This window comes from Cervus canadensis, chromosome 3, assembly GCF_019320065.1.
Source record: "Cervus canadensis isolate Bull #8, Minnesota chromosome 3, ASM1932006v1, whole genome shotgun sequence".
NCBI lineage: Eukaryota > Metazoa > Chordata > Mammalia > Artiodactyla > Cervidae > Cervus > Cervus canadensis.
Window position 1 is genome coordinate 46,420,628 of NC_057388.1, and position 16,476 is coordinate 46,437,103.

Here is a 16,476-nt window from a genome sequence, read left to right on the forward strand (position 1 = left end):
GTGCTGGTCTCCACCCCCAGAACTGAGTCAGTGGATCTGGAGTGGGTCCAGGATTTGCCTTGCTCTCCAGTAGTGCTGAGGCTGCTGTATGCCTCAGTATGCCGGGGACCATACTTGGAGAACCACTGATCTTGTGGGGTCTCCTGAAAAAAAAAACGGGAGGACGGGGAGGGGAAGTGACCTATCCTGTGGTGCTGTACTCATCACAAGGCTCATTTATACACAGCCCTGATCACTCTCAGACACACATAAGCTTAGGGATGGTTTGTCTTACAGCTTTATTGAGGTATAACTTACATTCCACAGATTTACTTAGGCATACAATCCAGTGATTTTTAGTAAATTTATCAAGTTGTGCCATTGTCAGCACTGGTCCAGATTTAGAACATTTACATCAATCTAGAAAAATCCCTCCTGCCAATTTACAGTAATCCCTGTTCCCATTCCCAGACAACCTACTTTGTCTTTATAGACTTGCTTTTTTGGACATTTGAAATAATAAATGGAATCTTGCAGTATGTGGTCTTTTGTGTCTGGCTTTTTAATTTAACATAATGCTACCCTTGGTCCTCTATGTTGCAGTAGGTATTAGTACTTTTAAAAAACTACTACTTAGTATCTTATTTAATTATATGGATTCATTGTTTAATTGCATGGATAGACCACATTGTCTTTATGCATTCATTAGTTCCCGGATATCTGGGTTGTTGTTTGGCTATTATGATGAATGCTCCTTTGAATATTTGTATACAAGTCTTTGCATAGACATATTTTTCCATTTCTTTTTCAGTACATACCAAGAGTGGAACGTCTGGGTCATAAGGTAAATTTATATTTAACATGTTAAGAAATGGCCAAACTGTTTTTCAAAGTACCATTTTAAATCCCACCAACGATGCGGAGTCCATTTCCCCTAGGCATGTAATCGTCGTTTTTTTACTGGGACAAATACAAGATAATTTGAGATCAACCTGTATGAAGAAATGTATTCAAAACACTGTTCATTAAATACTTTAAATGCACATACAAGAGTGTAAAAACATGTTTCTTGTGGCTGATTTCAGTCTTGTCTGTACATTAGAATCATCTGGGGAGCTTTGAAAAATTCTGATGCCAGGCTATGTCTCACAATGGAGTGAGTGGGCAGGCATGAGGACTTTCAATGCTCCCCAGGTGAGTCCAATGTGCAGGCTGAGTTTGCTCCTACTCAAGCACACAAACACAGGCACAAAGTTTGTTGATTAAAAAAAACTTTGTTGAGTCATTCGCTGAGATAATAGCTAAATAGATACAGCTGAAGCAAGACAGTGTCTCCAGAACACATTGACTGAGGCTGGAGAGGCTTGATGGCTACAGAAATAAAAAGGAATATACTGTCTGGTTAGACAAGTCAGGAATCTAAGCACCATCTTGGATCCATCATTCTCCCATATCTGACCTATCACTCCCATTAACTTCCTTCCTAAATATCTTTAGAATCCACCCACTTCTCTCCATCTCCAGTGATATAATCTGGATCCAACCTGTATCATCTCTTATCTAAACAACTTCGAAGCTTCCAAGTGGCTTCTTATCAACCTTCCTGGCTCCTTTCCAGCCCATTCTCGACACTGAATCCTAAGAATGCCACCTCATTCACAAACAGATCTGGTCATATAACCCTTTTCTTTAACCTTTTTAATTACTCCCCACTTTCCACTGCACCTTGACTAAATAAAAAAACCTATCCTTCGGTGCTCAGGGCCCAAGTATGCTCTGGCCCCGGCATCTGCTCGCGACACAAGGGCCTCTCCTGGGCAGTGGCTTTGTCCTGCCTTCTCCTCCTGGGTCCTACTGTCCCCCAGCTCCCAGCTTCTCAGGGAAGCCTCCGGACCACCCCGCACAGCTCAGTCTCCTCCATCACTTGCTCTCATGGACCCCGTGCCTTCCCCTTGCAGCATTTATACCTCCGTTTGCTTCTTTAATAGAAATACTCTGGGAGTATTCTTTCCCTCTCCTGCTTTTTCTAAAGCGAACAAGAAAAACTGTGCTTAAACTGTGCTTACTGTGTTAACCAGCCACAAAATATCAAACCACTTGTGGCAGCCAAAATGGCATGACGGGCAAGGGGAGGGACCATTTTAGGATCCTGCCCCTCCTTCGCAACCACCAGCTTGCAGGTGAGGTGTGTCTGGAGAGAGCCAGGAGGCCGACTCCTAATCCTTTCGCTCTGCTGATGGGCCAGCAGCCACCCGGCCACCATACCAGGAAGGAGATACTGATGAGGCTCATGGTGACACAGACGCGCTCCCTGGAGGTTGTGAACTCCTCAGAGAAAGCTGCCAATTCCGTTTCTCCCAGTTACAGCAGGCAATCATTTTCTGCATGATCAGACCCAGTCTGATTATCAGAGGTCCTTGGCACTGTTTCTCCAGAGGCTTTGTTTTCCCAGTTTTTTTGTTTTGTTTCACATTGAATAAGGTACGGGCGCCCTCTGGTGGCAATTTGTAGAAATAGAACAATCTCATGAGCAGGAGAGAGATGCTTAGTTGGGGTGAGAAGTCTCAGTTCTTCACATTTATTTCCTTTGCCTCCACAAGCTATTTCCAATTATTTTATCAGACATTAAAAGTAAACCAGGTTTCACTGGGTTATATCAATTATCTAATGTCTTATCCAACTTGTGAAGTCAATTTATAAACATAGATCTTAAAGAAATGCATGATAAAAAAAGGCTTGCTGAAATTACTTAAATTACAAAAGTAAAATTAATCATTATACTTTAAATTACAGAAGTACCAATTACATTTTTTTTTAGAATTTTCATATCTTAGGTCTTCAATAAAATTTAAGTTTACACACACACAAAAAAAAAAAAAAAGAGAGAGAGAGAGAGAGAAAAGCAAAGCAGGGCCATTATAAACCATCTGAACAAGAAGGCATCAGCAAACCAATGCTTTTTGTGGTCAGGCTTACAACTGGCCAGGCTGTGTTGCTAAACAGACCTGTGACTGATGATCCTGACTTGCTCAAAAGTAAATGCTCTCCATGGTAGAAGGACTAAGGTCTACATAGGGTCTATTAGCATCGTTCAGTTGATGCACGTATCACATTGGTATCCAAGTAACTCTGTAGGGAGAGGGAGCTCTGTGCCAGCACAAGGTCTTACGGGTAGAAAGCTGGGACCAAGGGCAGATGGAGGAACAAGCCAGGTCTTGGCTATTTGCAGAGCTGGACAGATATGAGTCTCAAGAAGAATTGGGCTGCTGAGAAGGGGCTGGATGACACATCCGTCAATGCTACTTGTCCACACTCAAGCTGTTTCATCAAGCAGGAGAAGTTAAGGAATCCAGTTGCCATGGCTGGAGATGGCAGAGGTCCAGGCGGGCAGAAGAAAGGATGACAACAGGAAGCAGGCTCGTGGTGATCGGGCTTCAGGAAAGAAAGCAGCATCTAACTTCTCAGACTGTTTCTCCAAAGGCTGGTTAATATCTATTCCTGCTTTGCATTACAATGTTTGATATGCCCCTCTTTTATTAGCTCTTTTTCATATTGTTTAGCTTTTCATTTAACTTTTTCTCTGCCTTTTAAAAGCAAAAATCAAACTCTGCATTATATTTTAAAACATTAGGGGGAATTCCCTGTTGGTCCAGTGGTTAGGACTCTGAGTTTCCACTGCCAGGGGCCAAGGTTTGATCCCTGGTCAGGGAACTAAGATCCTTCAAGCAATGTGATGCAGCCAATAAATAAAATAAAATAAAACATTAGGAACTCTAGGTTTGAAGAAGTTAAGAATCACAAAGAGATCATGACTCTTTAATAGTTACTTTTCTGACGGAAATCCAGTCACATCTGCCTATACTGTTACATATACCATTACTCGGACATTCATATTCCACTAGGAACATGATATGTTACAAAAGAGAGAAGGACTTTTAAAACCACATTTAATTTTTAATACAAACTCTGTTGCACTAGTACAGAAATGACCCCTTCATGCACAGATAAATTTAGCATCTACCATTGCGGAAGAGGAAAATCTATATTGTCCCCTGCTCCCAACCCCCATACATTGGTAAATTTGAAGTAACTTATCTTTGTGCTCTCTGATGCCAAGGCAAGCCTCTCTGGTCTTTCTGGATTTCCACAAGAAAGGCTGATCTGTGAAAAGTGAATACTGGAGACATTAAACTATGTAGGGCCATCTTTACCTGGGATTACTTCAAACTGTGCTTCGGCAAAGTTCTGAAAATTTCTTCTAGAAACCTGCTGTCAGTATGGAAAATAGTTCACTCTTTCACTTTCACAGCAAAAAGAGAAAATAAAACCCCAGAAGGCATTTAAGTAAATGCTTTCCAATCCCACGCACTGTATTAATTAGCTAACATTTTATACAGTACAACATAAACATTGTTGGCATGTTTATTTGTATGTAACACCCCTAAGCATATAGCATCTACACTCTAAGTGTATTTACAAATTCAACAAAATATCTACATATAAAAAGCTTTACTTAAAATTAAACTTGATGCAAGTTATGAGAAACCAATTTATTGGCAAGTGAAACTGAGCATTCCTTCAACCATAGGTTGCTATAGAATTTCATATGTGGAAGAAAACCATTTGATAGATATTATTTATGAAGCCGGTAGAATATATATGCTTATTTTCAAAACCACAGATGTAATCCCTTTGACTGTTGACCTTGTTAGCACTTGTCAGATTTCTTAGATTCTGCAAGGCATCCATGTAATTTGCATACACACTGTTTAATGCCGCAGAGTTTCAAAAGCTGCCACATAGGTAATGACTTAGAGAAAAATATAATCCTGTTGGTTTGCTTTAGGTGTTTTTGAAATAAGTTTTAAAAAATATTTTCTACCAGGTTGACATCTTTCTTACTGAATGTGACTTGTTTTAATAGAAACCATAAGGGACCATAAAATCATTATATGCTCCAGTTGGTGATAAAACTTTTCTTTTTATACATATGGGGGGAAATGCTCCTTAAAATAAATTGTGTTCATTTTACTGTCACAGTTCCTTCTTTTACCCCAACATTGCCATCTTCATGAACTCTGCCATTTCCAAGTGACTTTTAGACAATGACAGTAATCTAGGACTCTGAGTTGACTGTACCAAATGATATAGAAGGCAGTATGTTGTGGAATGCTTATCATCTGAAGGCACTGCATATGTCTTGCCCTGTGCTTCCTGGAATAATTTTTGAAATTTAATTGGAGTGACCCGTTTGAGATTCTCTTGGTCTGGCACAAGTGCCAAAATGCATTGCGATACACATTGTTTATGCCTAAAAATCATGGAACAGAATGGAGAGAGGATGTAAAAAGTAGAACACTGTACCAATATAATACCTTGATGATTAAGAGGTCAATGGAGTAAGAGGAGCAAAGAGCAGGTAAGAGGGTCTCAGTAAGCATCAGCAAATGTACCTGTCATAATTAACTCATTTAGCAAGTATATATTGTATATGGTTCCTAACAGTCTCCCAAAAAGACTAACGACAGCTAGACATAGAGTCACCAATTTCACAATGTCCACAAAGACATTGAAGTTCTAGAGAATACTACAGTAACACTCTTGACAATGAAAACGGAATTCCTACTTAGGGGTTCAGCAGAGGAGAGTACCAAACAAAGTACCAACCCATGTTTGAATAACATACACAGGTATATCCTTTAAAGGTGTAGCATTTTTCATGCAACCTATTGAACTGTATCCCAAAGCGGGTAGAAGGTGATCTGTTGATGATGTTGTATTTTTTTTTTTTTATCAGTTCTTAGGAAATCAAGATGACCTATGTTGAATGAAAAAGTATGCACTTTGCACTGCAGTTCACATTAAGATATCATTTGACTGAGTTACGTTCTTGCTTTGACAGTTCTCATCATATGAACACCCAGCAGCACATAGACTTTCTGCCTCTATGTTCATAGTATGAGAAGGCGGACAGACAAGTGCTTTTTAAGATAAACATTTGAGAAAAGCTGGATATTGGCAAAGAGCTCACAAATTAGACAAATGAATTCATGGCGTTGACAGGAGATGGTGCCTCTGAGCTTTCGTTTCCTTCAGCTGGTTCTTTCTCTTTCTTACCACTGTACTGTCCGATAAAGGAGCCGTCCTCATTGAACTGGCCATTCACTCCCTCTCCATAGTCAACTAGGCTATCATCGCTATCTTCCTTTTTCACAGTCCTGTCTGAAGGTGTTCGACTGCCTTTTTTTAAAGGCTTGTGGTCTTCCGCATCACTGGGAAAAAAAAGATAAAACATGTTCGTCAAGATGGGCACTTAGGTAAAATGCTTGGTTCTCAAAGATCAGGCATGCAAATTATGAGAAAGCATTTGGTGCCCTGAGCTTCTCCAGCCCAACCTAAGTGCCAGGCGGCCTTCAATGACTAGAATGTGGTTGGAATGAAAGTTGAGTGCAGAAATGGCTTAATCATGAAGTCTTCGAAAGGTGGGTGGCTTTGCAGGGTGATGTCAATATCAGTGACAGATTCTGACCCCTGATTTGGAAGCAACTCAGAAATTGTCACAAGCATTACCAAAGGAATAATTGAAAAAAGCTGAAAATCATCACTATTTTAGTAGAATTCAAAAGGGTATAAAAGTTTATGGTAGAGAAGTTAGTATGTCAAACTGCATAATATCTCTGATTCTTTGGGTATGAATGGAGAATGATTTTGGTTAAGTGTGAAATATGGAATTTTTGTTTTTCTGAGCAAGAAGCAAAATCCTGCATCTCAAATCATTGTGTTATTGAGTGCAGGCCAGACTTGTAAACTTGAACCTTACCTTTCAAGAGACCTACACATTCCATTAAAGGGATGCAGAAGAAACAAATGAAAATAGCCTAAGAAAAAAAGCAAAATCCTTATACTGATTGTATACAGTATTACTTTTGATTAGTTAATGGGTAAAGATTTACTAATTTGGAAAGAAACATAATTTAACTTCAGGGCATTGTATCTGTACTATTAGTAGTGTGTCAATATACTCTGACAAGTGTGAGTGATGCCCAAATGTAAAAGCCAGTATTTCCTGCCCTCGTCTTTACCCCACCACTCCCTCCTCCCCAGTGTGTTATGCAGCCGATCCATTATCAGATGGTAATCTGAGGAGTGCAACTAAATAAAAATGTGTAGGACTCTCTATATATTTGCTTATGTCTCTGTTAAACCCCTAAGTATAACATCTGGAAGTAGAAGAGTAATTACTATGTTTCAGAGCATTCACTCAAATGGTCATATAACTAGGTATGCATGTTGACCTAGTCCTTAACAGGTAATATTTAGTTTAAAAAATAAAAAGGAAAAAAAAAGCAATGACATATTTTGTATTCTTTCAAAGAACAAAAATGGGAAACATAAACAACATTAGTTAAAAATTTTCTAAAGATTTCATGTAAAAGAGAGGCCCCCTGAGCTGTAATAGTTCACCTAGCAACTTGTGCTAGGACTTTACTGTTCCCTTTCCTTTGATAAATAACTTCTTTCTAGCCAAGATACAAATATTTCATGGTATATGAATATTCTGCCCAATAATTCCTACTAGGGTCTCAAGTTTTTCACCAAGAAGAAAACTTCAACTGGAAAATAATACTGGCTTTATATGACATTGACATATGCTACTGAAAATTACCTGTGTTAGCAATACACAAGTGCTTGTCACAAACTGAATAAATGATATTATCACTGTTGTTAATAAATAACCGGGGAGGAATCACAGAATTTTGGAATGGCCTGTGTACGGGAAATGTCAGGGGACATAGCAGCCAGTCTCCAACCTGGTGTAAGAATAACTTGCAGATTTTTGGAATTTAATCATTAGCTTCTAAGCTGTGCTTGAATACTTCCTGTGAATTATTGCCCATAACTTGGTGAGAAAATTCCACTGAAGACTTTAATGATGAGCAGAATTTTGTTACTTTGATCCCAACTATTAGTATCATTCTGCTTTAGAGAACTAATGTTCCAAGGTGTACACTCCAGGAAATTCTAGTCTATGACATTACGTTGATTCATCCATCCACCCATCTATCTATCCACCCATCCACCATACATCTAATAAATGTTTATTTAGCGCCTACTCTAAGACAGGCTCAAGTCACTGGAGATACAGCAACAAACAAAATAGACTAAAACCTTCACTAAGTTTACTTTTTGAAGGGGAGAATACAGACAATCTACATATTTCAAAAACTAGTTACAGAGTGTGTCAGAAGGTGATCAGTGCTATGGAAAATATAGAGCTGAGTAAAGAGAATGGAGGGTGTCAGGGGAGGGGATGGAAAGTGGACATTTAAGTAGGATTTCCAGAGAGGGCCTTGTTAAGAAGTGATGTCTGATCAAAGACGTAGAAAGAGTTGAGTTAGTCAGGTAGACAGCTGGAGGGAGAGTCATTATGACAGGGGTCAGTAGTGCAGATGCCCTTAGCAGGGCAAGCCTGTTCTAGGCATGGTGAAGGAGCTCGGGGTGGGACAGTGCAGAGGGGGAGAAGGGGCGAGGGGGAGAGGGGGAGAGAGAGATTGAGATTAAGGTAAAGAGGTGATAGATCAGGCCATGTAAGGATCTGTCTCACTCTCAGTGAGACACGAAGTCACTGGAGGAAATTCAGTGGATGAGTGAGCTCATATGATTTACATTTTTAAAGGATTACTGTCATCAGTATCGCAAATAGCCTACCTTAGAGGGAGGCGTTGGTGAACTACACCAAAACAGGACTGAGTCCACTTATTATGTATTGTTTATAGCTGCTTCAGTACTACAACAGAATTGTAGAGTTGCAACAGAAACCGTGCAACCTGTGAGGTCTAAAATACTTATCATTGGACGTTTTACAGAAAGTTAGCCAACTCCTGCTCCAGGCGGCCAGGGAGATTACTGTGATAATTCAAGAGTGAGAGGACTGTGACTCGGGACAGAGTGGAACACTGGGCTGCTACAAAGTGGTATTACAGACATATTCTGAAGACTGCACCATCAGGACTTTCTGATGGGTTGGATATGAAAGAAACAGAGAAAAAGACAACACCAACATTTCTGATTTGAGTAGCATGAAGGATGGAATTACCCTTACTCTGGAATGCAGCATGTTTGGGCTAGAAGACCAGTGGTCCAGTTTTGGACATGTTCAAATTTGACATGTCAGAGGAACCATTCATTTTGTGAGATAGTATAACACTATATAACACTGATATCTAAAACCAACAAGAACACTTTGAGAAAGCAAAAGTAACATTACAGGCTAATTTCACTTAGGAACACACATGAGAAAATCTCAAAGAAATCATGAGCAAATAGAATTTAGCAATCGACTAAAAAGAGAATATAGCATGACCAGGTTGGGTTTATCCCAGGAATGCAAGCTTCAGTTCAGTTCAGTCGCTCAGTCATGTCTGACTCGGCGACCCCATGAACCACAGCACGCCAGGCCTCCCTGTCCATCACCAACTCCTGGAGTTCACCCAAACCCATGTCCATCGAGTTGGTGATGCCATCCAACCATCTCATCCTCTGTCGTCCCCTTCTCCTCCTGCCCTCAATCTTTCCCAGCATCAGGGTCTTTTCAAATGAGACAGCTCTTCGCATCAGGTGGCCAAAGTATTGGAGTTTTGGCTTCAACATCAGTCCTTCCAATGAACACCCAGGACTGATCTCCTTTAGGATGGACTGGTAGGATCTCCTTGCAGTATAAGGGACTCTCAAGAGTTTTCTCCAACAACACAGTTCAAAAGCATCAATTCTTCGGCACTCAGCTTTCTTTATAGCCTAACTGTCACATCCATACATGACTACTGGAAAAACCATAGGCTTGACTAGATGGACCTTTGTTGGCAAAGTAATGTCTCTGCTTTATAATATGCTGTCTAGGTTGGTCATAACTTTCCTTCCAAGGAGTAAGCGTCTTTTAATTTCATGGCTGCAATCACCATCTGCGGTGACTTTGGAGCCCAGAAAAATAAAGTCAGCCACTGTTTCCACTGTTTCCCCATCTATTTGCCATGAAGTGATGGGACCGGATGCCATGATCTTAGTTTTCTGAATGTTGAGTTTAAGCCAACTTTTTCACTCTCCTCTTTCACTTTCATCAAGAGGCTCTTTAGTTCCTCTTCACTTTCTGCCATAAGGGTGGTGTCATCTGTGTATCTGAGGTTATTGATATTTCTCCCAGTAATCTTGATTCCAGCTTGTGCTTCATCCAGCCCAGCGTTTCTCATGATGTACCCTGCATATAAGTTAAATGAGCAGGGTGACAATATACAGCCTTGACGTACTCCTTTTTCCTATTTGGAACCAGTCTGTTGTTCCATGTCCAGTTCTAACTGTTGCTTCCTGAACCGCATACAGATTTCTCAATAGGCAGGTCACGTGGCCTGGTATTCCCATCTCTTTCAGAATGTTCCACAGTTGATTGTGATCCACACAGTCAAAGGCTTTGGCATAGTCAATAAAGCGGAAATAGGTGTTTTTCTGGAACTCTCTTGCTTTTTTGATGATCCAGAGGATGTTGGCCATTTGATCTCTGGTTCCTCTGCCTTTTCTAAAACCAGCTTGAACATCTGGAAGTTCATGGTTCACATATTGCTGAAACCTGGCTTGGAGAATTTTAAGCATTACTTTACTAGCGTGTGAGATTTGGTGAGACGAGTACTGTACCAATTGTGCGGTACTTGGAGCATTCTTTGGCATTGCCTTTCTTTGGGATTGGAATGAAAACTGACCTTTTCCAGTCCTGTGGCCACTGCTGAGTTTTCCAAATTTGCTGGCATATTGAGTGCAGCACTTTCACAGCGTCATCTTTCAGGATTTGAAATAGCTCAACTGGTATTCCATCACCTCCACTAGCTTTGTTCGTAGTGATACTTCCTAAGACCCACTTGACTTCACATTCCAGTATGTCTGACTCTAGGTGAGTGATCACACCATTGTGATTATCTGGGTCGTGAAGATCTTTTTTGTACAGTTCTTCTGTGTATTCTTGCTGCCTCTTCTTAATCTCTTCTGCTTCTGTTAGGTCCATACCATTTCTGTCCTTTATTGTGTCCACCTTTGCATGAAATGTTCCTTTGGTATCTCTAATATTCTTGAAGACATCTCTAGGCTTTCCCATTCTATTGTTTTCCTCTATTTCTTTGTATTGATCGCTGAGGAAGGCTTTCTTATCTCTCCTGGCCATTATTTGGAACTCTGCATTCAAATGGGTATATCTTTCCTTTTCTTCTTTGCTTTTTGCTTCCACTTCTTTTCACAGCTATTTGTAAGGCCTCCTCAGATAGCCATTTTGCTTTTTTGCATTTCTTTTTCTTGGGAATGGTCTTGATTCCTGTCTCCTTTACAATGTCACAAACCTCCATCCATAGTTCATCAGGCATTCTGTCTATCAGATCTAGTCTCTCTCTCTTTTTTTTTAGATCTAGTCTCTTAAATCTATTTCTCACTTCCACTGTATAGTCACAAGGGATTTGATTTATTGTAGCATTAAAACACCAATTCATGTAATTCACCATTTTTGCAAAAGAAAAAAAAATTTTTTATGATCATCTCAGTAGATTTAGGAAAAAGTTTTATGGTAAAACTTTTACCATAAAGGTAAAAATCTGAAAAAAAGACTTAGGAAAAATGTTTCATTCACAATAAAACCTTAATATACTAGCGACAGAAGTGTCTTTCTTAAATGTGTCTATAAGAAACCCTGAGTTAATGTCATCCTTGATGGTGAATGTTGAAAGTTTCTTGTTTAACATCAGAAATAACAATTCTAATCGAAACTGAATTGGAAATGCTAAGCGACATGATGAGAAAAAGAAATAGAAAGCGCATGTATTAAGAAGAAGAGAACCATTATTATTCATAAATAGTATGATTACGTATATAAAAAATTGGAAAGGACCTACAGGTAAACATTAGAATAAAAAGAGAGCTTAGCAACATTGCTTAATATCATATTAGCATAAAAGTAAGTTTGATCTAAGTACTTGAAAACAATTGGAAAATGAAATTTTAAAAATAATTCCATTTAGGATACCACAAAAATATAAAGTAGATAAGAACAAATCCAACAAAAACATGTGTAAGATTCCCATGAAGAAAATGAAGCTTGCATTCAAAATTATTAAATAAGAGGTAAATAAATGGAGGGATATACCATAACCATGAACAGGAAGACCTCTGGTAAATGTGTTAACTTTCTTTACATTGTTTTTAAGATTCAGTTTATTTCCAGTAAAAACACAATAGTCTTTTATATGGATCTTGGCAAGCTGATTCTAAGACATATAAGAACATGAAAAGAGTCAAGAATATTTAAAAATTTCTTCAGGAAGAATCACAAAGTTGGAGAACTTGACCTACTAGCTATCAAGACTCACCCCAAGCTACTATATTAAGACAGTTTAGTTTTGGTGCAGAGAGAGACAAACTGATGAGTGGAATAGAACATCAGACCCTGAAATGGAAATGCAGGAAGATCTTTTTGTTGGCTTTATTCCTACATCAAAAAAATTTTAACATTATCCTACTGGAAAATCTGGGCTTCGCTGCTGGCTCAGGTGGTAAAGAGTCCACCTGCAATGCAGGAGACTCTGGTTTGATCTCTGGGTTGGGAAGATTCCCTGGCGAAGGGAATGGCCACCCACTGCCGTACTCTTCCCTGGAGAATTCTTCGGACAGAGGAGCCTGGCAGGCTACAGTCCATGGGGTCACAATGAGTCAGACAGGACTGAGTTGCTAACACACACACACATTGGAAAATATTTTTTTGTAGCAACATTTTTAGAAAAATGTTAAAAAAATTATTTTTTTAATTTAAAAAATGTTAAAAAATGTTAAAAAACTTTATTTTTCATTAAAAATTATTTTTAATTTGGAGGATAATTGCTTTACAATGTTGTGTTGGTTCCTGCCATAAATCAACATGAATCATGCTATCATAACTGAGACAACTTTTAAAATCCTATTTTCCCACTATTTCCTGGTAGCAAGAAATAGAATTGACTTTTACATTATTTTTGTATTAGGCACTGTTACTAAACTCTCTTGTGAACTCTAAGATCTTCATGCAGATTTATTTGGATTTTTACACACATAATCGCACCAGTCATGAATAATGGCCAGCCAGTAAGCGGTTCCCCAGAAACATTCTTTCCAGTGTAATGGCCATGCGTGTGTGCTCAGTTGCTCAGTCATGACTGACTCTTTGTGACCCCATGGACTGTAGCCTACCTAGCTCCTCCGTCCATGGGAATCTCCAGGCAGGGATACTGGAGTGGGCTGCTGTAGTGGGTGAGAATCTATAGCAACATGGGCTGTGCTTGAAAGACATGAAGTAAGGAAAAGGGATATTCTCACAGAGTCTTTCCAGGAAAAGCTGTTCAGAGGCAGCTCAAGATCTTTTAAAGACGTGTGATATAATGTCCTACTTCAGGAATTAGAATCTGGTTAAATGAGAAAAATATATATGAGGCACCAGCACAGCGCCTGGCATATGAACAGTACCTAACAAATGAAAGTGCCCATCCACCTGCCATCACACCTCTTGGCTCCACTCCAGACTCCCTGCCTCAGAGAGACTTTTTCCTATGATATACCTTGTATAACACACACACTTAGAACTTTCCAGATGGGGTGGGTGGTGACAAGTCTGTGATGAAGCTCTGGATGAGTACCTGCGTCTTTTCACCTCAAAGATGAATTCTCTAATGACAGAGTAAGTCAACTGTTTTTGACATTGTGCCAAGGGAAGCTGCTTGGTCAAGTTTCAGTATGAAAGGGTAGTTTCCCAAACAAGAGGAATTTAGAAGCTACAGAAGATCATTGAAAAATCATATCCTTATTTAGCTACGTGGTATTTAAAGCTTAAAAAAAATCCATCCATGTTTTTATGAGAATTTTTTAAGGACAGGAGGTATCAGATGTTAATTCTTAGCCTGGAATGGCAAAGATGAACACGTTTCCAAAAAAGTAATAAAATCATCATAAAATAGTACATATAGCCACAAAATATGTTTTTGATACACATGATCATATGAGTCATGGATAATGATTATCTTTATTCAAGGCTATAAGTTGTGCAATGGGTGGAACCTTCAAAACTCAGCTCCTGCATTTCTCCCGCGGGACAACTTCTTGTGCCACCTCCTTCAAGGCCATGCACTTGGCTTTGGCTTCCTGTCCCTGCTCCCTTGGCACCTTGGCTGTATCTCTTCCCTTTCAGGGCACTCTTAACACTATGCCCAGATTGTCCTTTTATTTCCCTGCATCCCTCCCTAGACTATTAACTAGTGAGATAAGAGTCTATTGGTTTTAAAATCTCCACAGCCTAGTATACAGTAGGCACTCAATAAATATTGGCTAAATGAATTCACTGTAAAGTAACACTAAGAGTGTGCATTTTAGAAATTCTTTAAAATTCTAACTTTAACATTTTTTTCACTTTTTTTTCATCAATTTTATGATGTCAGACAAAGCACTGGGACCAATTCTTTCCTTTCTCTTACCCTAAAGAATCAATTTTAGAGAGCTCACTTTTTAAAAATACCTGTGCACACAGAAAGTATCCATTGAATGCCTGCAAAGTAAAAACGCAGCAATGATGGATACATCTGTGATCACTGGGTCTGATTTTCCTGTGGTCACCACCTTACCATGGTCAAATCATGCTGCAATAATTTGTGACATTCACAAAACAAACATTCCCTCTAAAAGTCCGTCACTGTTTATACTGCTCATGATCAGTTTATGTCTCTGAGCAGAATAAATCTAAAATATATAACATGTGCAATATATGTGCACATCATCTGTGCCTCATGAACATGGGTTAGCATGCGTGCAACAGGGTCATGTTCATGTGACAAGACTCCCATGCCAACAGCCTCCATTCATACTATGAGTTCACGTACCATGGTTACATGGCTTATGACCTATGTTCATTTTGGTTTTTAAAGGAATGGATCTAAAGAATAAAAAAATACTTACACAGTTGGTTGCATTGTTTCTTTGATTTTTCTACATGTTAGTAACGATGCAGATCCTACTGTCTGCATAATTAAAGAAACAAACAAAGAAAGCTGCAGGCTTCCACCAGAGGGTGACTGTTTGGGGGTGGGTGTTGGAGTGAGAGTACAAGGTTACAGCATATGCAAAAAAACCCATCAAATTTGGCCATTGAAGTTCCATCCCTTCTGCACTATGAAATACTCCCTGGCTCAGAGCCAATCATATACAAATGGTTTCATCCTCAAGCATGAGAATAAGCAAATCATCAGCAGAATTCATTAACATTTAGGCAATAGTCCTGATTTTGTGTGTGTCTGTGTGTGACAGAATATTAATTTCTTTTCAGAATGAAAAAGAATAAGAATAAATAAATAATACAGAGCTCAAAAACTTCTAGAAGGTGCAAAATACAGAAGGGTCTCTTGTGATTGTCACTCCTGTGACATTTAAGTATATTACTTAAAATTCTATAATAAACAGTTGGATCCATTTTCATTCATGTGACACCTATGGAGTGAAAGGGTTTTTAGTTTCTTCCAGTAGAAAAGAAACCAAAGGAAAAAAATTCAAGGTCATGCCAGGAAGTCATAAGACAAAGCCACATCTGTAGCAAAGGGTGGCTGGGTGTTTTGGGAAGTGATTTCACTTGTGGGATTGTCCTTACGAACTTTCAGCTTCAATAAAAAAAAAAATCACTGAGTTGTGTTTCAGGTTTAAGATACCTGTCAGAACCTTCTCCTTTGGCAGTTCCCAGATCTATGGAATTTCAAGTTTGTTTTCTTCACACATGAACCAATGAGCTTGTTCTTAATAAACCGAAGGAAAAGTCTTTCTCTTCTGAGAAACTCAAGGCATTAGCTAAAAACAGCTATTTGAAAATACGTCACAAACATACCACATATGAATTAACACCATGACAAAGAAATATGATCAAAGAAATATAAACACAGTGATAATAAGGTCAGTAACTAATACTCACTGTGTACTGCTCTGAGATCCCAAGTCACATTAAAACTCATTGGTAGACAGTTCGTAAAGGAGCACAGAAATCAGAGAACTAGAAACCTTCGGAGATTATCTCACACTTGAACAACTCTGTCATCTTATAGATGGAAAAATCTGACACTTGGATTAAATGTCATATCTAAAGAAATCAAAGGTAAGGGCTAAGTTGACAGCAAAAATAAGTCTCTTGATTCCAGATGAGTTCACATTCAACCTTGATTAGAATCATGTTTTAATGAAGTAGGCAGCAGAGGGACCCTGAGAAAGCCTTACTATATTAGATCATGGTTTCACATAACTATAAGAGCAAGTTGACATTTGAGATGCACAGAGTGAGCAGTATGTTGCCAGATTCATTTGGGCATGATAATGTAGGACGGAAATCCATCACCATGTGAAGAATATACGAAGAGCGATAGTTTGTTTTTGGTTTGTGCAAATACATAACTTTTCTGGGCTATATCAAAAATT

At 39.0% G+C, this 16,476-nt stretch overlaps 1 protein-coding gene across 25 annotated transcripts in view; it reads right to left on the reverse strand.

The window, feature by feature from the left end:
* Window positions 1-254: 254 nt before the first annotated feature.
* NRCAM (neuronal cell adhesion molecule) overlaps window positions 255-16,476 on the reverse strand; it is a 331,138-nt gene continuing 314,916 nt past the window's right edge. For 14 of the 25 annotated variants that reach the window (XM_043463085.1, XM_043463080.1, XM_043463092.1 and 11 more), the window contains one exon: window positions 255-6,251. In XM_043463085.1, coding sequence (XP_043319020.1) covers window positions 6,014-6,251 — 238 coding nt within the window. In that variant the 3' untranslated portion in view covers window positions 255-6,013. Of the gene's footprint in view, window positions 6,252-6,799; window positions 6,812-16,476 lie in introns of all 25 variants that reach the window. The other 11 variants (XM_043463091.1, XM_043463063.1, XM_043463074.1 and 8 more) reach the window with 1 other exon arrangement.